Source organism: Nelusetta ayraudi, unplaced genomic scaffold (genome assembly GCF_046127955.1).
Source record: "Nelusetta ayraudi isolate G7.1 ecotype Tasmania unplaced genomic scaffold, CSIRO-AGI_Nayr_v1 ptg000034l, whole genome shotgun sequence".
Taxonomy (NCBI): Eukaryota; Metazoa; Chordata; class Actinopteri; order Tetraodontiformes; family Monacanthidae; genus Nelusetta; species Nelusetta ayraudi.
The window spans coordinates 3,466,155-3,487,829 of NW_027466084.1; the positions used below are offsets into that span (position 1 = coordinate 3,466,155).

Here is a 21,675-nt window from a genome sequence, read left to right on the forward strand (position 1 = left end):
TAAATCTCATGGACAGGCCAGAAAGTGACCTCTGCTTTTTTATTTTTTTTTATTTTTTTTTTACCAGCATGCGACTAAAGTGTTTCACAGGGCATTCAAAATGAGATTCTTTTTTTCTCCCTTTAAATCATAGAGGCGGTCAGAGATCGCTGCTCATGCAAACTGCAGCGCTTGGTTCCCACTTGTTTTATCTCCTGCCTGATTAGAGCCATGCTAATAAATGGAACATTGTGCATACTTATCATCGCTCTCATTTCCAGGGTCAAGACACTGCAATCAGTGAATGTTAATTTTTCATTTTTTTTCACTGAAGGCTTGGATTGGCTTGAAATGAGTTCTTGGCTCTTGGCACTTTGCTGAAATGAAAGTTTCTCCTGTCCCAAATATTTCCGGACGAGAGAGAAAGTCGATAACCAGAGGTTTGAAGTAACAAGGTATAAATACCTTGTTACTGTACTTAAGTAGATTTTTCAGATATCTGTACTTGACTTGAGTATTTATTTTTCTGACAACTTTTTATTTCTATTCCCGTCATTTGTACACAAACATCCGTGCTTTCTTCCTCTAACGGTGTTTAAAAGAAACAAATTATGTTGATAGTGATTCATTTATCATTATTTACATAGGGTTAGGGTTGGCGACTACAGTATAACAACTATATGTTTAGCAACAACATATAGTTTATCATATCATTTGTGTAGTTCAATATAAACGTGAATCATATTTTGGAGGGAGATCAGTTTAGACAACCTCAGCTTTGGGGTCACTGTTCAGTACATTTTCAGTACAAAGAAAAATAAACATGTGGATTACAAACATTAGCTCTTGATTTAAAAATGAATAAATAAATATCCAACAATGGCTCAGTGGTCATAATAATCACGGCTTTCAGTTTGGTTGTCTTGCAGTTGAAAAACAGAAAGAAAGAAAAAAAAAGTAGTCGTCCAGAATATTCTGTCACAACTTTACTACTATTTTGAGTAAAAGTGTTTAATCAATACTTTTGCTTTTATCAGAGTATTTTTTTTCCTTTGTCTTTTTTTTTTTTTTTTTTTTTTTACACACAGATATCTGTACTTTTACTTCAGTACAGAATGCGAATGCTTTTGACACCTCTGGTGCCAACACTGGGGAATGATGTGGCCGCGGCGGTCACAGCGACGGAGCGCGCGGCGGCGGCGGCAGGTGTCTCGCCGGTGATGAATCACGCGTCAGCCGTTTTAACAGCGGAGTCTAATGAAACATTTGGGAGGGTGGGGGATGGGGGAAGGCGGGGAGCCGCCGCCGCCGCCAATCGATATCTGTGTCTGCGCGTCCAATTCGCCGTGTGATTTATCACGGAACGAATTTGTGAAGGCGCCCCGAGGTTTCGCCACGTGCGCGCGAACGGAGCCTCGCTTCACCGACACTTTTCCACGAGGGCGCCGGTGGTAATCTCAGCTCCTCAGCCGCGCGGTCACACATTGCCGGAATTGGAGAGGGAGGGAGGGAGAGAAGTGGCGCTTGTTTGGCACCCCACCAGGAGGAGATGTGAAGCTGAGGCTGCATCAGATAAGCCCCCGCCCCCCGCTGAGGGTGCAGGCAGCCATTGGTCCATCTGTTCTCCCCTCTGAATCACCGTTTCCCCAAATAGAATCCTGCTGCTTCGCCACTTGATAAATCCCACATCTCCACCTCCTCGCTCCGACTCGGAGGTGTAAAGTTGGCCGATGGGGCTCTCGGAACGTTAAATGAGCTCCTTTTTTTTTTCGCTCGCGGAGAGAGAGAGAGAGAGAGAGAGAGAGAGAGAGAGAGTGGGGTTTTGCAAATCACGCTCTGGTTTATTGGGGGTCTCTTTGAAAGAGATTTGCTCGTCGAATATGTTCGAATCGCTCGCAGCCGAGCTGAGCCCAGTCAGTCAGTCGGGTGGAAGGGAGAGGGGAGAGGCGTGTAGCCGAGCTGAGCGTTTGACAGAAAGTAGAGCGGGGGGGGGGGGGGGGGGGGGGGGACAGATGAAAGTTGTGCCCAAGTGGTGGTTACACACAACTCCGGCCTTCGTCTTCAAGGAAGCCTCGTCACTTCCAGCTCAGCCAGAGTTCAGCTGACAGTAGCGACAACGGCGGTAACTCATATTTACCACTCTGCTCCTCTTCTCCGGGTGAACTCCACCTCCTCAGGTTCCACCGAGAGTCCTCACAAAGTCACCTGAGGGTGGGGATGCGGCATTGACGCAATCTGAAGGTTTTTGCAGTCAGTGGTACAAGACAGTTCTATCAAGTGTCTCCTACTTTCATTTTACTATTCAATACCTGCGATTCGTTATTGGGGCCGAGCCTGACGAGAGACGTGGCTGGAGCGGCTTCAAGCCACGTCGGGCAAAAGCCTCATTGTTTGTTTTTTTTTGAATTATTGAAGATGAATGATGAATGGTCATGGAGTAGAGAAACTAAATTTCCTTCAGGATAAATAAAAGTACTTCTCTCTCTGTCTGTCTACATTTACGATTGCCCATGTTGTGTAAGACAGTAAACCTTCTCCTTTCGGTCGTTCCCTTCAGTGGTGGCCAATCATCTGCCTCCATCTGACCCTCTTCTCTGCACCCTCGTCCCTCACGGCAAATCACGTCGTGACCCTTTTTTTTTTTCCGCCACATCCATAAATCTCCTCTCTAGTTTTCCTCCAGGCCTCCCAGTTCCAACCTCAGCGTTCTCCTACCCGGGTAATCTCATCTCCGAAAACGTGCGCGCTGCCACTGATGTGCTCGTTCCGGACCTCATTCAATCCTGTTCTTCACTCCTGAGGAGAACTTCAACATGTTTAGTCTCTGCAACCACCGGCTCTGACTCCTTTCCTCTCATGGCTGCCGATACACTCCATCACACCTGACACTTTTCTCTCAACCCGTTCCGACCCGCCGCTTGCGCTCGCTTCGTCCCCTCTTTCCCACTCTGGCCGCTTCATTCCTCTCCTTTCCCAGGCAATCCACCGGCATAGTGAGATATAAAACAATGAAGAAAAAAAGGATCAAAAATGAAATGAGAATCTTTTGCTCTGCTGAAGGACAACATCGGTCTGCTGTAAACTGAGTCTTACGCTTTCTCTTTGACTTACATGTCCTTCCCCAGGATACCATCACAGCCTGCCGTCATCCCCCTACTACACTGGTCACGAGGGTCAGAGGTTGCCTTCATGTGGGACATTGTCATCAGAGTTCCTCAACCAAGGCATCCCTGCCAAGATCCTTCTGTTGGTGTGCAATGCAGCCGGAGCCGGCCAACAGGTTGTTAGGTAATAATGATTTAAATATATATACATATATATATATATATATATATTTTCATTCTTACGCACAATTACAATTAAAATGTGTAGTGAATAAAGAGTCGAACGTATTAAATGCCGTTTTTTATGAAGAAACATGCTTATGTTTCTTGATAAAGAGGCCCATACACATGTGTACATGCATATGGTTTTAGGGTTGGGCAAAAAAAATAAATAAATAGCAGTCGTAATAGCTTTTTAAAATACAAAACTGATGTTTTTTTAATTCACATACAGAAGTTACGAACCCTGCCACAGACTAATTTGTAGCAAACCCAACTTATTCGCTTCCAAAAATTCAAAAATTCCTTCCAACGACATTGTTTACAAGATATTTTTCTAAGTAGGAAGCAACGCCATCAATTACGCACCAACGTTGTAAGACCAAGAATGTGCTCCTTTAAAAAAAAAAAAAAAAAAGAAACACTTTAGAAATGTTGACATGATCTGCAGCATTATCAGAAGACCAGGCTCCGTGCCACCCAATGAGTGAAATATATTTGGGTCATTCCCTGTTTTTCCGAGTTTCCGTCAAGCAAGTTTTAAATACCGCCGCACAATTATGAACACAGGTGAAAACATGAGCATGTAAAAAAAAAAATGGCTGCCTCACTAAAAAAAATTCCTGCATTTTGGGGGATTAAGTGTGCAATATTTGGACTTATGGAGAAGAAACCGCAACATCAATCGGTTACGTTGTAGATTGCAGCGCTCACCCTCACGCTCCCCCTCCTGAGCTTGCCAGTGAACTGCGGTGGCCTGCGCACACAAACCTGGATAGCTCATCCACCTTCCTCTTCGTTGGATTAGTTGAGGACACCAGCGTTCACCCTAAATAACCAAAACGTGCTGCCAGGCAGCTGGATTGTCCACACCAGGCTTCCTTAGAAATATGGTGGTGAAGGATGGCAGCTAACTGGGAGTAAGGGTAAGAAACTGGGAGTAAGGGTAGGAAAACCAAATGACTTTTGTTGTACTGTGAGTATACACTTTCATTCATGTATTGATGGACAGTATATTAAGCTTTTACCAATATATACATCGTAAATGAAGCCAAATTTTAAAAACTGGACCTTTAACATAATACTAGTACCTTAGATTCTGTGCACGTTTACAATAGAACTATCTCTTAAGTGTTTACAGCAGTATTGCTAACTCGACCCCTGGGTCTGATCTCTGCTGTCCTTGACCTGACCGTCACCTCAGACCAAGAAGCGATACACACACAATCAATCATTGAATGATAATGATTTAGGGATTCAAGCTCACTTTCATGTACTTAACACATTGTTTAGCAGAGTATTAATGATCTGCAACATTTAAATGTTACCCAGTATGATCAAAATGAAGCCTTTTAAAAGGCGCACAGGTTCTGGGTTGGGTCTGAAGACCTCTAGTGGCCACCATAGCCTGCCCTGTTGTGATAAAGTCGACGTCTGTTTGTGTGAGGGTCATGATCACCTTGTGTCAAAGAAAGATTTTTATACCTCACGGCGAGATGAGTTTCAAATCAATCGTCCGAGGAATCCAACATCTGGCACGGTATCGAGATTAGACACTCCCTGAGTTGCAGGGATCAATGTCAGAGTGCCGCCAACGAGGCTGTGGGAAAGTTCAATTCCATCCATGTCTCAGTGTCTCCTTCAAACGTCTCCTCGCCACCGTCGATCACACCACCCACCTCTCTGGCCCTCATTACGTGACAGCTGGAGGACTTCTCCTCGCCAAGTGAATGACATTGAATTCATATGCTTGAATTCACTGGATCACTGCTGGAACACAGTGGTGTGAAATTACAACCAGAAAACTGTTGAGAAATACCCCCAAAATGTGCAATTTTGTGTAATTTTCTTTAAAAAAAAAAAAAAAAAAAAATACAATTAATGGAATCATTTTATTGATTTATGTATTCATTTATTTGTTTAACAAAATATTATGCCCTGATACTGATTTAGAGGATATTTCAAGGTTGCAAATAGATAGCGTTTCATTCACTGGGGCCAGGTGCCACATTGTTGCAGACACAATAACGACACTGCGTGAGTTAAGAACACAAAGTACTTTAGTCAGTTTCCAACAGCGGTGGCTGCAGCTGTTGCTCCTTGGCCACCAAGAATGTCAACGTTGCTGCTCTCAAAAGTAATACAACCCCGTTTATTTTGAGAATCCCCATGCCATCCGTGCACAGTATGATGTAATGGGAAATTCACTCTCTCAGGCTCAGTGCAGTCGATGATGTTAACAGGAAACCTTGCCGGCGTAGAAAGATGGCCTGAGTCTTTGTGACATCTTCCATTGGTTTGCCAATGCAGACCTTGAGGCCTCGAGATTATTTTCACATTGTCACTTGTGCCCCACCTGAAGATGAGGCAGCTACATTCGGCTACTAAAGCGCAGCCATGGTGACAAGGTGACAACTCTATGGCTATATAAATTTGCTTATTTAATATAATGTAAAAGCAGTTTATCCCAGCTAAAAATGTTCAACCAGTTTGTAAAAGCATGAATTTAGTGGCTCCTTCCCATATGGACAGTTAGTCAACTTCAGTCTTTTTGCAACCATTTATGCCGGTCACAACAATAGAATGCAGATTTTTGGCACATTGCAGGCTTGAAGCCGGAAGCTTCGTCCATCTTTACATACAGTCAGTCAGCTGACACTGAATAATCTACAATTTGCAGTACTGCTGCATGTTTCACGGATTATGCGCCCAAGTGCCTTGGTTTGCCTTTCCCATGCTCGGATGCTCTTCAGCAATACAATTTGGTATACCATGAGCACGGTCCTTAATTAAATGTTTGTTGTTGTTAATGTACCATGTTATCTGCCTTGGAAAGAGAGGAACCCCTCTCCTCTCCCACTCCAGTCCAGAGACATTGTGTAATGAGCGCTCATGCTTTTTGCTGTGATTGCTGCAAATTATTTATTTAACTGAGGACCGTTCCTTATTTTTTTTTTGTCTTTTTTATTCCCTCAAGGTTCGGGCCACCATTTCTAATGAGAGAGGACCGGTCTATTTCCTGGGACCAGCTTCAGCAGAGCATCCTCAGCAAGCTTTATTATCTCATGATCAATGGAGCTCAGGCACAGGTATTATTATTTTTTTTTTTTTTAAGTCAATTGAAATTCTTGTGTCTGTTCATTCATTCAAATCCGTGTTTTCCAACACTGCGGATGGGTAGTTGCATCCGCAGGAATTTCTACCAGTTTGTAATGCTGAAGCAAAGGCAGCTTTTAGGATTGTGACGCAAGAGTATGTTAGAATTCATTCTCATACGGGACACTTACATGGGAAAATACATGGGTAAAACATATATTCTTGCCTTTTCTGTCCCCTCTTCTTTCTCTCTCGGTTTGGATGGTTCATTCCAGAGGTGCAGTAGTTATTTTGTATGGCAATACGTTCGCATGGAATATTATGTTTTTAGGGAGAACAACCGGGTGAGCAGTTGTTAGAGTCTCTTGCAAACAGACTGGCAGTTTCTGTCTGCGAGAGACTTTTCACATTTGAGGAAGCAGTTTGCGAAAATGTCGCGTCTCATCTCGTCTGTTGAGCTGTTAAAGCACTGGAAGTCATTTGATGCGAGGTATCGGCTGCTGAGGCCATCTACAGATCTTGCGGGGGAAAAAATCATTAGGTGACACAGTGTAATTTGAAGCCTTTGATGCGTATAATCATCTGCAGTGGCGTCTGCTACTGTACCTATTGGTTTGTGCTATTCTTCTATCCTAATGGGCCACTGTTACTTCTAACCCCATGTGTTATTGTGCTGTGATTCTTTGTTTTCTATCTTCTCTCTCTGCCTTTATTTGAAAAGACAGTTTCCTTTTATTGCCACTTGGCCTCAGTGCTTGCCGCACTTCATAGTTCAAGTAGTGAGTCATTTAAAATGTCAAATTTTAACTTTGTTTTTACTAAGTCCAGTTCCCCGCTCCAATTGTACTAGGTACTGTGAACTTTATGGTAGGGGGACCAAACGTCCTGTTTTCCAAAGCTACATGCTTCTTTTTTTTTTTTTAGATCATGCCTGTTTTTCATTGTTTTCCAGAGGAGGAGGCATACTTTAATTATAGTGAGTTGAATTCTAAAGGATATTTGAGTAAACGTTGAGTATCATTTGAGTGTCTCATTGCTGGGCCAAAGTGTCCTGGTTTTTGGTCATTAAAATATGGTCCACCCTACTGTATGGAAAGTGACTGAGACCAAACATGGAAGAGAATACCGTAAAGACCGTAAATATGTTGCACTGAATCTCAGTTTGGCTTGCACTAGGTTAGTTTCCATGAAATTCAATACATTTGATGAATGTGACTGCTGAGCATATGACCATAATTAACTAAACTACTAGTATTGTTAACCGCTTGTCTAACAAGTCTAACAGAATATTCATTATTCGTTTTGCCAGGGAAAAAAAACTGTGTTGTACTTTGTTTTTCTGTACGTTGGTTTTTCTGTCTTTGTTGAACCAAACCCATGTTGATTCGACCTACCCTGTGCTCCGGTTGACCTCCCTCCACTTGCTCACCTGCTCATTTTCTTTCTTCAACAGTGTAACTGCTGCATCTCAGTGTGTTCTTATGTGCCATAACCGGCTCTCAATTATGCAGCCATACATTTGTGATTAGAGTCAGCCTGTGGCCACGGTTGGCATACAACCGCAGTGAAGCCGCATGCTGTTATCCAGCCAGCTTCAAAACAAAGTTGCTGTTCAAATGTTCTCAGAGGAACTGCAGGAGAACGAAGGGACAGGTGCAACGTCTTCTTTAACTCTGCTGGAGCTCTGCAGTGTCTTGTGTTTTTAGTGCTGTCATTAAAAATAAACTAGTGTTGGACAGTTTTTTGGGGGGCTTATTCAGAAAGGCAGTGATGTGTAAGGCTAGTGTTTGGTCAGAATGTTCGAGCAATATGGAGGGTTTTTGATGACCTACCACACCTAATATTAGATTCAGTAGGCAAATCAAAAACTGCTGCGTCACTGCAATTTCTTGACGTCAGTGAAATTGGATAATATCCTGATTTTGCCAGGACCCGCCTTTCCAAATGACACTTCTGAATAGAGTAGAATTATCTAATAAACTAAAGGTGCCTTTCAGTCCCAATGTTATTGTTGAATAGAAGTGGTGAGATTGGATTTTGTCCAAGCAGTATGATTTTTGGTATGCATTTATTGTGTGTACTGTGGATTGCGCCATTACATCACATGACAGGACCATTAGCCTCGAAGGCCTTTACATTCTCTGCAGAGGCGACGCCCTTACATCCCTAACCCAGCAAACACAGATTTGTGTACTCTGTGTTTGATTAATACAATACGTATTCAATTCATGACCTATACGTACTTTGTAAGCCTCCATTGTCGAACCACACGGACACCATATAATCATTTCTCTCTTCAATATCGGCTTAAAAGGGTGGAAAATTAAGACAGCAACCTGCCCAACTTTTAATGGGCTCATAAGCTTTTAACAACAGCTGTTTCCATACATAGTTTGCCTGAAGCTAAGCTATGACTCGTCAAAGGTTGTTAGTTGTTATTGTTAGTTTTCAATGCAGCGCCGAGGAAGCTTAAGAAACTGTAACTTAAGGGAAACTTGTTGGAAGTTTGCATTTATCAACGAGCGTTTCATGTTTGTTTTTTTTTTACACAAAACAAAGAAACAACTCAGGGGCTCACAGGGGAATACACAGCGTGGGAGTTTATAATGATAGGCTTTAAAAACGCAGGGTTGAAAGTGAAACAGAAAAGAGTAACAACATGCAATTGTGAGGCAATGACAAATCTCCCCAGGGGGACAATAATCTTAATCACCTCGTCTCAACAGTCTCAACAAGCATCATACACATATACAGTCTGGAGGACAGAGGGAGCCAGAATGAATAGGAAACAACATTTATGTGTTAGGTCCTTCCGGAAGGTTGAGTGTGTAATATTTGGAGATTTTGAGAAGAAACAGTGGCATCAAGTGGTTACATTTTAGATTGCAGCGTCTTTTTTTCTCCGTCCCCCTCCTAAGCTTCCCAGTGAACTACAGTGGCCTGCGCACACAAACCTGGATACCTCGTCGACCTTCTTCTTCGTTGGATTATTTGAGTACGCCAGCGTTCACCCTAAATACAAAACACGCTGTCAGGCAGCTGGATTGTCCACACCAGGCTTCCTTAGAAATATGGTGTCGCGAGATGGCAGCTAACTGGGAGCAAGACCCTTATGGATCTATGTGTTTTCGTATGTTTATTTCAGAACCATTCTAAGAGTAGAAATACCAAATGACTTTTATTGTACTGCGATTATTACACTTTTATTATAATATTGATGAGCATTATACTGTATCAAGCTTTTACCAGTATAAAAGTCATAAATCAAGCCAATTTTTGGCTTGATTTATGACTTTTTGGACCTCTCCGCTTCCCACCTGGAGACCACCGGTGTTTAAAAAAAAAAATTCTGCCCGTTGCCTAGTATGTGGGTCAGTAATAATAAAAAGTATTGTGTAACCTCCCCCCTCAGGCCCTCGTGTAATCCACCAGGTTCGTGTGTGCTGCATGTCAATATTGCCGTCCGCTTTGGTGCCCACCTTGTCGTCAGCGAGATCCTGCTGGACAGACTGTTTCATCTCTGGACTCGGCGGTTGTGTTTGAGCTCAGCCAGCCAGCCAGCCAGCCAGCCAGCCAGCGGCGACATTCCGAGACTTTGCCAAAATACAGGGGAGATCGTTTTCATTTTAGCAAACTCCCTATAAAGATGGTCCGATCCAGGCAGACTTTGGAGCAATAATGACATGGACAGAACAGAGCAAAAGCAAGACGTTGTGTGTTCTTCCATCAGCCGTCTCAATCTCGTCTGAGTTTCAGAACGATATGAGAATCTAGTCCATTTATCCACGATTTTATTGCATTTCTCTCAGTGTAACAAGAGTTTGAAATAAAAACAACACTGCTGAACAAAGGTCACTGCGGCTAAAGCTTATATTGTTCTCTGTGTTTTCCGTGGCTTTTTACTTGTTCACTGCTGAACTCCTCCAGTGTTTCTACTTCTAAGTCCAGCTATGATTCCTTTAAGCATATGAAGAAGCTCAAGTTCAGGACATGTAGGGCGAATCATACTTGGCAAAATCTGGAAAGGATTGTCCTTGAGGACCAAAAAGTCCTCACATTCTACCTGTTTTTGGAACTTTTTCTCTTTTTTTTTTTTCAACCTGAACTCATACACAGTTGGTAATCAAAAACAAAATACAACCAGAAAAAAAAAACACATTTTGCTTTCTGTTTGCAGCCTCCCACAACACACAGCTTCCTGCTGAAACTACTTAATTACTGTACATTTAAAATGATTGGAAAGGGGCAAATGGCTCGAGACACGTTTGCTATTAAAATGCAGTGACGGAGGCTTGCCCCGGTTTTTCTTGAGAAGCCTCCGTCCCTGAAGAGCTGTCGATCTGTCATTGTTTTCATGTTTTACTGTTCACTGCTTATTTGTTTGCTATTTTGTATTGCGATACGGCTTTTGCCTCGGCCAGTTCTTCCTTGAGAGAATAGATTTCTAGTGGAGAAATCTTTCATTTTTTTTGTTTGTGTTCTTTGGCTTTTTCAATTCAATTCAATTCAAGCTCAGCCTTGTTCATTGGCCTCACAGCGTGCTTTTTTTGTTTTGACTTCTTTCAGAACATCAGGGTGCTGTTCAACATCCGCGTGGTTGGAGGCTCAGCAATGTACAGCTATCTCTCGCCTCAGGACGAACGACCCCTGTACCACCCTGCGGTCGACAGGTAAGGGTCGGAAGTGTCTCCTGGTCTCTTGTGGCTTCAGGGCAAACTGCGCTGGAAAGGCTGCAGCCCATGTGGCACACTTTGAAAAGTGCGACATGGACAGCGAAGAAGCTAAGGCGAGACATTGAGCCTGAATTATAAAACAATTAGCCACGAAACTTCAACTATATGCCCTCAGTATCAACACGCTTTTGTAACAGTTATTATCCTGGTACTGTGCAAAAACACTACCTGACTACACACAACATCACTGCCACAGCCACTATCAATATGTTTGGAACCATTCCTGAGGGTGGGGTATTTTATGAATGGATGCATGCATGAATGAGTGAAGGTAATTTGAAATTGCCAAAAGCATCGTGTTAATCCGAATTAGTTTAACTATGTTTTCAACTGTGGCAGGATTTTCTGCTTGCTGTAACTCTGAGAAGAGAATTATTGTCTAAAAAGGGGGCCTTGTGGTAAAGTCTTGAATGGAGTTCCATTTGTGTAGTTGCTAAGAACAGTTCTTTCATTTTGGTGAATGGTACTGCTGATGGGGAACCGCTGTCCCAGAAATCCTTTGAAACGCAAATGTGTGGCACACACTGTATCCCGGAAACTTAGAAACTGTTGTATAATGAGTTTTTTGAACTGCGATGATTCCGAAGTATCGACTCTTGCAAAGTCAGACGACAGCAAACAGGAGGCGCTCATTTCCTCTAGCCGCTGTGTCTGTAGACGCAACATCATGCGTCCGATGAAACATTTGGAATCTTTACTGTTCAGTTTGTACATGACATGCGCGTGTCACTCCTACATCTTTTCATTTTTTAATTTTCTTTATGTTACCGGTAAGTGTGGAATCAAAAAAAACAGGATTCCACACATCCATCCATCTTCAATTCCTGCTTCTTCCTGAGCTCAGGGTCATAGGGGGTCTGTTGGAGCCTAACCCAGATGACCCACAAGTCGCCAGTTCATCGCAGGGCCGCATAGAGAGATAAAACAAAACACGACAGACGGACAGACTATTGGTTTGCAATCAGGAAATGATTTATTTGGGACGAGAGCAAGTTGGTTCCTATCTATGAAGGTTCTCAGTCATCCAGGTCATCTTAAGGTAGGAGGGTTGAGTTAGGGCAACTGGACTTGTTCTTGTGACACTTGTTCTCGTGCCACAAGGCAACTGCACGTGATGGAGGAAACAGAGACAAAAAGAAAAGGTTTCAGTCACATTTCACAGGCATGCAGTGGAATACAAGCAAATGCAATGTTTTAGTCCAAATACATTCATTTTGCTATCTTCTTTGTTTGCTTTTGATACGCTTCTTATTTTCAGACTTGATGGTCCTATTTGTTGCACCTTGATAGTCCCCACAGCTGCATCTGCAGCCGTCAAAACTAAACTGCAGCCCCCTATTGACTGCAGCCCCTATCTGTGACTCCTCCCTCTGTAGACAATCAGTGTCAATGAAAAACACATTCAGCTTCTTTAAACAGCACAACTACATGACATGGACCATTTGATCACAGCAACCGAAGATCAATAAATGCATTAATTTGCGATCAGCACTTTTTTTTAAATATATATATATATATATAAATGCATGTCCATTCTTGGCTTAAGGGCATCAAGACGGAGACCTTCAGTGGAGACTGTTAGTGACAGATAAAAGCAATTAACAAATATAACAGCCGGATGAAATCACGACTGCGTAGATGTTAAAAGCGCGTAGGATTTAAATATGAACGTCTGTCCTAAAAAATTAACATGTTAAACTTTTAAAACCATCAGCAGCCTGTGGGATCCTCAGACAGTCCACAGGCAAGAGCTTGTGAAGGCCTCGTCCCCCACAGTGAGGGTCTTCAGTCCTTCGTCTGAGGGAGGGAGGGAGGGAGGGAGGGAAGGAGAGGTAGGAATTAGCCAGAGGAGTGGCGCCGAGGTCCGTGGAGTGAAGAGTTCTCTCTCCCAGACTCTGGGTTTGGGGCGGTTGAGGGGGGGGGGGGTTCATATTCAATTGTTCCTAGAGCTGAGAAGCCGGCGAGCGCAGCGAGTGGGAAGTAGGAGTGATGTGTTTGTACTCTGGCGCTCTCATTAGACTCCCAGCAGAGCTCTTGTGAATGTGCTGCCGTGTCTGGATGCTCTCGCGCAGGGATCCCAGTGACAGTGACAAGGGCTCTCACTCCGTCGATGCGGCGCTGTGTATCTGTCGAGCGTTTGAAGGAATTGTGGCTTTCTGCTGTTTTTCCCCTTGAAAAAAAGAATCTAATGTGTATTTATTTATCTAAGAAATGTCGAACAGAAGATATGCGTTTCCTCACTCCCCTCGTCCATTCCTGTTGTTCTCATCAGTCATGTAATGCACAAAATGGGCAAAAATCACACGGACTTTCAAAGAAAAATCTTTATTGCCAAGTTTCCATATTAACCACAATAATTAAAAAAAAAAAAAAAAAGGGGGGGGGGCAATAATTATTGATGATGGAAATTCATGCAAACTGAATTTTACCACGCGCTGTTACGTTTGCGGTGGATGCGGTGATGAGATGGATGGTGCCCCCTGGTGGCAATGTGTGTGTCCTACAGCTAAGCGAGAGAAGGTTTGAGGAAGAAGCTGGCAAATACGACAAAAAAAATTAAAGGGATGTTTGTGGGTTTGGTGCCAGCGTATGTCCGGGAACGCCAAGCAAGTCGTCATGTTGCACCATCATCGCACTTGATCCCAACAACGAGATAAGTTGTGACTGAGGCATTATAACTGAGCCTGTGTTTTCTCTTTTGATCAAGGAACTCAAATACAGAGCCAGACTGTTTCTTACATCCCTCTCCACCTCCACTGCTTGTGTCCTGCCAGCTCGAGGACTGGCTGCTCCAGGCCTCATTCAAAATGACAGTCACCCCCTTAAACTCAAGACGGTGTCGAATGATTGTTTCCGAACGATTGTCAATCGATTGTGATCGTTTGTTGGTCACAACAAGCAGGAAATTGAAATCACAACGCCAAAGCACGGGCAACTTAACATTTTGTCGGATACTCTTACCGGTAGTACTTGGCTGACTGTTCTTAGTGCTAACTGTTCTGTAGTAGCGCCGTTGTAATGCTCGCACCTACTGGTGAAAAGGGCGAAGCTCAAATTTGACTCAACCTCCCAAAAGAATGGTTGAAGTTACTGAGGGCAAATAAAGCAGTTTACAAATAGACCCTCATGCCATGCATGTGTCATTTCTGTCATCAAGGGCACTGAAGCTGTGTAGCTCCGGTGGACCTCCACATGTGAAGCTCATCATCGAGTGGGAGCACAGAGTCAAAGACTGGTCAGTGTGTGTGTGTGTGTGTGTGTGTGTGTGTGTGTGTCTTAACACACCAAATGTTTGTTTCAATGCCTTTCTCTACTAACCCGCTGACAACCTCAACTTGTGAATTCTGCATATGTAATCTCCACAATGCGCCATTGCCTTGCCGGGGCCCTGCAGCCTGTTTGGCAACATCCAGGAGGAGGTGGTGAAGGACGCAGAGAGCGTGAGGAATCAGCAGCAGCAGCATGTCCAACACTACAGCTGCACACTGGACGATTGCTTCCAGCTCTACACCAAAGAGGAGCAGGTAGCCAGTGAGATGACACGTCAGCTGCTGGCGGCTCATTAAGAGTCCAGATACTGTCATAGTTTTCATTGTAGTTAATGTCTCACAGGCAGTGTGGTGAGAGAAATGTACAAAAATTGTTGTTGGATATTACTAGTGTAGTGAAATGCAAAATGTGTCTTAATATCAAAAAGCGATGCATTTTGCACATTTATGGGATCAACACACAAAAACATCAATGACCATTCTTTTTTCTCCAATTAACTCTTTTTACGAACTGCACCAACATATTATCCCGCAAGGAAAAGAAATACAAGTTGGAAAAATGACAAGAAAAGTAACCTAATCGACTTCTGGAACGCCTTCCACAAGCTCACACTCTGTGTGAATTTAAAGGAGCAATACACACAAAATCATGTATTATTCAGTGAGGGGGGAAACCGTCTGGGGTAGGTGTCGGAGACCCGACTGCAGACAAAATCGGGGGTTGCAGGAAAAGGAGCATTTATCTCTCAAGAAACTCGACTGAGTTTTTTTCAAAGGCAAAGAAAACCAAAGAAGGGAATCTGGCAAAGGAAAATCACTGGAGACTGACATGGACAATAGAAAACGGACATTTGCTAAAGATTGTGACAATGCTGTGATATGTGATAATCATGGGGCCAGGGGCAGGAAGAAAACGACAGAAAACACTAGGGAATGCGGAACTATCAAAATAAAACAGGAAATGACCGATTAAATGAATACAGACCATGACAAAAAATATTTTTATTTTTGGAACAATGAATGAGAGCTTGTGTATGGCACCACTCACCATATGTACATATATATATATACATATATATATGGATATATGTGTTTTGCAATAAATTAACTGAGCTCTAATTACTAATCCAGTCCCCCAGATGATTGATGCTGTCTCAGTTACTTTTGGAAGCAGGCAAACCCAAGCGCTGTCCTCTCCTCTCTCGCCCCGCTCCCGCTCCTCGCAACAGCTGGCGCCAGACGACGCGTGGAAGTGCCCCCACTGCAAGCAGCTGCAGCAGGGCATGGTGAAGATGAGCCTGTGGACGCTCCCGGACATACTCATCCTCCACCTGAAGCGCTTCCGCCAAGTCGGCGAGAGGAGGAACAAGCTCACCACACTGGTGCACTTCCCCCTGGCCGGCCTGGACATGGCGCCTCACATGGTGAACCACAGCCACGGCGCCCGCCCGCCCACCTTGGAGCACCGGCTGGCACCCCTCGACTTCATGTACGACCTGTACGCCGTGTGCAACCACCACGGAGGGATGCACGGCGGGCATTACACAGGTGTGAACACCCACTCGTGGAAACACTGACGCTGAGCAGCAGTGGCATTTAAAGGTCCAGCGTGTAATATTTGGAGATTTTGAAGAGGAAACAGTGACATCAAGTGGCTAGATTTCAGAATGCAGCACCCTTTCACTTATGTCCCCTTAGGGCAGGGGTGGGCAATTATTTTTTGCAACGGGCCACATGACAGACCTGCATCGTTTCGCCGGGCCACAGAAGTACTGTTAACAGGGGGATGTGGGGGGGGTGGCTATAACATGTCGTCGAAGTGACACGCCGGCAAAGTATCGTTGATTTTTTTCGTTGTTTTGTTGATTTATGACTGGCTTCACGCGGGCCAGACTGAGACACGCAGCGGGCCCGATGTGGCCCGCGGGCCGTACTTTGCCCACGTCTGCCTTAGGGACTCTGTATCCTCCCTTCCCCTCCTGGGATAACCAGTGACCTACAGCGGTCTGCGCGCACAAACATGAATATGCGTCCACCTTCTTCTTCGTTGGTTTATTTGACGATGGCAGTGGTCAGCCTAAATACAAAAGGCGCTGTCAGGCAGCTGGATTGTCCACACTAGGCTTTCTTATGCAATATGGTGCAAGATGGCAACAGGAGTGTATTTTACACACTGGACCTTTTAAAAGAAAAAAAAAAAAAAACAAGGTTGAATTCTGCACCCCTCCACCAGGGGGCTCCAACACAACCGCAAAGTTTGCGTATGACCTAGAAACGCCCCTGCTGATCAGTATTTGTGTTTAAAAAAGTACAAATTACTGCTGCAATTGCAGCCTTCTGCCGGAACTCCGTGGACGGGCAGTGGTACAGTTACGATGACAGCAGCGCCGAAGCCATCCCGGAGGCGGAGGTGTGCACCCGCGGCGCCTACATCCTCTTCTACCAGAGGAGAAACACCATCCCCCCCTGGTCTGCCAGCTCCTCAATCAACGGTCAGTCTCATCAAATTAGAGGCACCTGGCATTTACACTCAGCCTTCTTCACACCATTCCTTCAAAAACATTGTGTGTGTGAAGCACGCACGAGCCCATGTTTGGATTTCACCGGTACGGCCCGGTGATGCCAGCAGCGCTTTAATGCATTTGCAACATTGTCCCTCGTTTCTTTTCTTATTCTGAGAATGAAGTGTATAATATGTTGAGAGTTTGAAGAATAAACAGCGACATCCAGTGGTTGCATTTTAGATTGCAGCGTCTTTCACCCTCCCTCCGTCTCCCAAGCTTGCCAGTGAATTACAGTTACCTGCGCACCCAAACCTGGATACCTCGTCCACCTTCTTCTTCATTCTTCATTGTTTATTTGAAGATGCAAGCAGTCACTCTAATTACAAAACGCGCTGTGAGGCAGCTGGATTGTCCACACCAGGCTTCCTTAGAAATATGGTAGAGCAAGATAGCAGCTAACTGGGAGCAATACCTTTGATCAATGGATAGCATATATATATAATATACATATATGTATGTGTACATATATGTCTATCAAGTAGTCTTGTCAGCTTCTGCCATTGCCTTTTCTACCATTCTGTCGTTCCTTTTCTTCCACCAGGCTCCACCAGCTCTTCCACCTCTGACCACTGGCTGGTCAGGCTGGTTGGGGACAGTAAGAGAGGCAGCTTGATATCAGGAGGACCGAGCCCGGGCCCCCCAGTGGCGCCACAGGTCCCAGACTCTCCTGAGCTGCCAGTGTTTGGAGAGGAACCCCCTCCAGTCGTAGAAACAAGTAGGCCTGTTCGAGCAGCGAGTCATTTCACAATGTTGGGCAGCAGGTCCTGACTGGCATGAAATCCAACGACTCATGATTCAGTCCTCGGCGTGTTGTGAAAATGCAATACGTCAACACAATCCAAGAGAGTTCAAGTCAAACTCTTCCTTCTTTCATTGTTAAACTTGGGGTTCAAACTCAAGGGTCAATAAAAGTGTCTCAAATGTAATAAAACACATTGCAAAGATTTGAAGTGTTTCAGCAGAAACCTGAGATAACAGTGACGTAGTAATGTAAATCTCTAATAATTTGTCTAATCAATAACCAATCAATTGGAAGAGTTGTAATTGCCCGCTTAAAGGTCGAGTGTGTACATTTTTTAAGGAAGCCCCTCTGACAGCACATTCTGCATTTAGGTCACCGTCAGGTGGACTTTCTTAGAAATATATTGTAGTAGAAGGCAGCTAGCAAGACCCGTATTGCTCTATGTATGTTTTCATATGCAGTGGGGCAAAAAAAAGTATTTGAAGCCACCTATTCTGCATGTCGTCCCACTTCAAAAAAAAAAAAAGGGCTGTGATGTTCATGTTAAACAAATGAATTCTTTGAAAATCATACATCCATACAATGAGATTTCCAGGATTTTTTTTTTTTTTTTTTTTTTTCATTCTGTCTCTCATAGTTGAAGTGTACCTTCAACCTGAACATTACAGACCTCTCTCATATTTTTTTTATGGGCAGTATGTTAAGCTTTTACCAATATAAAAGTCATGAACACACTGGACCTTTAATCTGTTAAAACATTTACACACGAATTGGAGTTCCTGGCAATAAACTAAGAAAATATGTTGCACCAAAAAAAATCTAGGTGTCGTCTCACACCACCAGTCATTTAGTGAGTTCAAGAAGCCATTAAGAATAAATATAAAAACCTTTTTAATTAACAGAAGACAAGATATTTCATATCCTAAACAATTAAATGTGTAAAACCAACACTAATCAGAGTGATACCTGTATGATATTAAGTTTTAATTTCACTCAAGGTCACAAAAACATGCTTTGTGTGTTTTTTCTCCCGCAGACGGATTTGAAAGCGAGCCGTTTGCGCGGGGCACCCAGGGCCGGAGCGTGAGTATGAGGTCTCCCACCAGGCCCAAGGAGGCTCTGAGTAAAGTTCTGCCCCTGCGCTGGTCCTTTGGCTCCAGGGACCACGTCAGGCGGCCGGCGCCCGCTCAGTCCGAGGAGCTGGTGGAGTACCTGGAGTCCGGCCGCAGGCCGCGCTGCACCAAAGAGCCAATCGTGGCCTTGGTGGCCACACCGCCGCGGGGGAGGGGGGCCAGAGGGGGGGTCCCGGACCTGGCGGGGGCCCTCGACTGCAGCTCCCCCAGCGGCAGCAGCGGCCGTCCGGGCTCCGACTCGTCCTGCTCCCCCAGGGTCCCGGCGGGACAGTGGAGGAGCCTCGGCCCCGCAGAGTTCGGCTCCCTGAGGCTGAGGTCGTCCAAGAGGGCCAGGCAGGACCCGTGCCGGACCCTGGGCCGGGACCCGGGCCGGATCCCCGACCTCCACTTCCACCTCCGCAGGGGGGCCTTTGTGGACGGACACGTCAGCCACAGTGCCCCCCAGAGTCGGGACTCCACACTGGGGAGGAGCAGAGGGCCCCACCAGACTGGGACGACCACCAGGGCGGCGCTCAAGGACCTCGGTGGCGGCGTGGGGGCGGCGGGGCAGAGGGGTCGGGGGGGCCGCAGCCACGACAGCCTGCTGTCCTTCCTCAAGCCCGTCTTCCTGAGGAAGGACGCTGCCCCCGCCTCTCTGGCGCCCCCGATGGCCAACGGGTGCAAGGCGCCGCTCCCCAACGGAACGCCGCCCACCTGCAACGGCTGGCGGGGCGGGGGGGCACTCGGGGGCCGTGACCCGGCGGAGGTGAAGCGGGCCCTGAGCTCCAGCAACGTCCAGCTGAACGAGGCGTTTGGCCGGCCGGCCTCCCTGCACAGGAACGGAGAAGTGGCGGCGGCCCACCGCCCCCTGTTGGCGGAAACGCCTGGTTACTATGCCACTGCTCTGCAGAGGACCTGACGCAGCTTCACCCCCCCCCCCCCCCCAAACAAGGCCATGGGAGAGAGAAAAACGTGATTTCAAGTTTGTATTAGGGATTTGACTTGGAAGCAGAGGTGGGAAGTAAACAAAGTACCAAATACTTTGTTTGTGTTTCTCGAGGGGGGTTGTTCATACATATATATATATATGTATATATATATGTATATATATATATATATATATATATATATATATATATACACACACAAATATATATATATATATATATATATATATATACATATACACATATATATATACATATATATTTATATATGTATATATATATATACACATACGTATATATACACATGTGTGTGTAAATATATACAGTATATATATACAGTATATATATATATATATACATATACATATACATATATATATATATATATATATATATATATATATATATATATATATATATACACTTTTTTTTTTTTTTTTTTTTTAATGGTCATTAGCTGTTAGGGAAATTTAGATTCTATTGAGTAACAGCCATTAAGTTACCCCCCCGCCCCCCCACCCCATATTAAAAAAAAGGGTATTTCAGACACTGGTTACTGTACTTCAGCTGATTTTTTCCAGGTATCAGTACTTGACTTGAGTATTTCTTTTTCTGATGACTTTTTATTACTTTAGCTCCCTACATTTGTACACAGATATCTGTACTGTCTACTGCTTACATTGGGGAAAGGAAAAACGTGCATGTTACTTTTTGTACTTAAAAGTATTTAAAAAATATTTCCTTTTAAAAGGAATTCACCAATTATAGTTATTTGAACTGTTGTGTAGTTCAGTATAAAACTGGATCATATTTTAAAGGGACCTCGGCTTTGGGGTTCAGTGCATTTTCAGCACATAGGCAAGAAAATGTAGAAAATAACATTGGTTATTGTATTGTGAAAGTGTAAATGTCCAATAATGGCTCACTGGTCAAAACTATTATGGATTAAAGTTTGGTTGTGCTGCAGTTGAAAAAGAAAAGAAAACAACCGTATGAAGAGAACCAAAGCTGTTAAAAACTGATCTAGATGCTCATGTAAGACCTCTGACATCTGACCCCTGACCTCTGGTCAGTTCACTGTTCATTATTTGGTCACAACTTTTTAATTTTTGAAAAATTATCAGCGAATGTATTGTTTCATTAATAGCTACAAAAAAAAAAATACTTTTTACTTGTTGTACTAATGCATTTCAGAACCTGCACTTTCTTACTTTTAGTTTAATCCTTACTTTTACAGTTGTTGTTTTTTTTAACACAAATATCTGTAATTTTACTTCAGTACAGAATGTGAACACTCTTGCCACCTCTGCTTGGAAGTCAAACGGCAATGTTTCGTCAGCGTTTTTACACCGTTGCCTGTGACGTTGGAAATCATTTTGCTCTCAGGCACAATTCTCTATTTATTCCAATTCAAATGCACCGCTAATCCGTTTCGACCAGGCACAAAGATTTCCTTATGTGTCCCAATTACCCTGACGAGAAGAAATTCACGCTCAACATTATTTTGCCGATGCCAAAACTGGTGAATGCTCCAGCCAAACCTGTGCAACTGTCAACTTTCAGAGTTAGACAACAATGAGACTACAATTGCGGCGAGAATGCAGGACCTGCCAGTGCGAGAATATAACAGTGTAGTAATGATTGTTGATCCTGTCCCATGTCAGAAACTCTGAATTAATAACAGCAAATAACCGGAATATAAATGATGTAAATGGATGGTGACCGATGCAAGAACTTCCATCGATTCATTCCTCAGAAGTCACTTTGCCGCACACGCAGCCTCATCTCTTTTAACCTCTCCAATCTAACCCAAGATCACGACAAGGGATGCAAATCCGTAATGATATGAATCTGGTCTGCAAGTGTGGGTAATTGTTGTCTTCTTTGATTTCTGCCTTACAAGTGTCTCT

At 44.1% G+C, this 21,675-nt stretch overlaps 1 protein-coding gene across 1 annotated transcript in view; it reads left to right on the forward strand.

The window, feature by feature from the left end:
• LOC142892375 (ubiquitin carboxyl-terminal hydrolase 43-like) overlaps positions 1–19,864 on the forward strand; it is a 65,764-nt gene extending 45,900 nt beyond the window's left edge. Inside the window, exons 7-15 of the mRNA XM_076032512.1 lie at positions 3,105–3,267; positions 6,280–6,391; positions 10,965–11,068; positions 14,289–14,366; positions 14,526–14,655; positions 15,630–15,948; positions 16,734–16,892; positions 17,506–17,679; positions 18,743–19,864. Coding sequence (XP_075888627.1) covers positions 3,105–3,267; positions 6,280–6,391; positions 10,965–11,068; positions 14,289–14,366; positions 14,526–14,655; positions 15,630–15,948; positions 16,734–16,892; positions 17,506–17,679; positions 18,743–19,737 — 2,234 coding nt within the window. The 3' untranslated portion in view covers positions 19,738–19,864. The remainder of the gene's footprint in view (positions 1–3,104; positions 3,268–6,279; positions 6,392–10,964; positions 11,069–14,288; positions 14,367–14,525; positions 14,656–15,629; positions 15,949–16,733; positions 16,893–17,505; positions 17,680–18,742) is intronic.
• Positions 19,865–21,675: the final 1,811 nt, after the last annotated feature.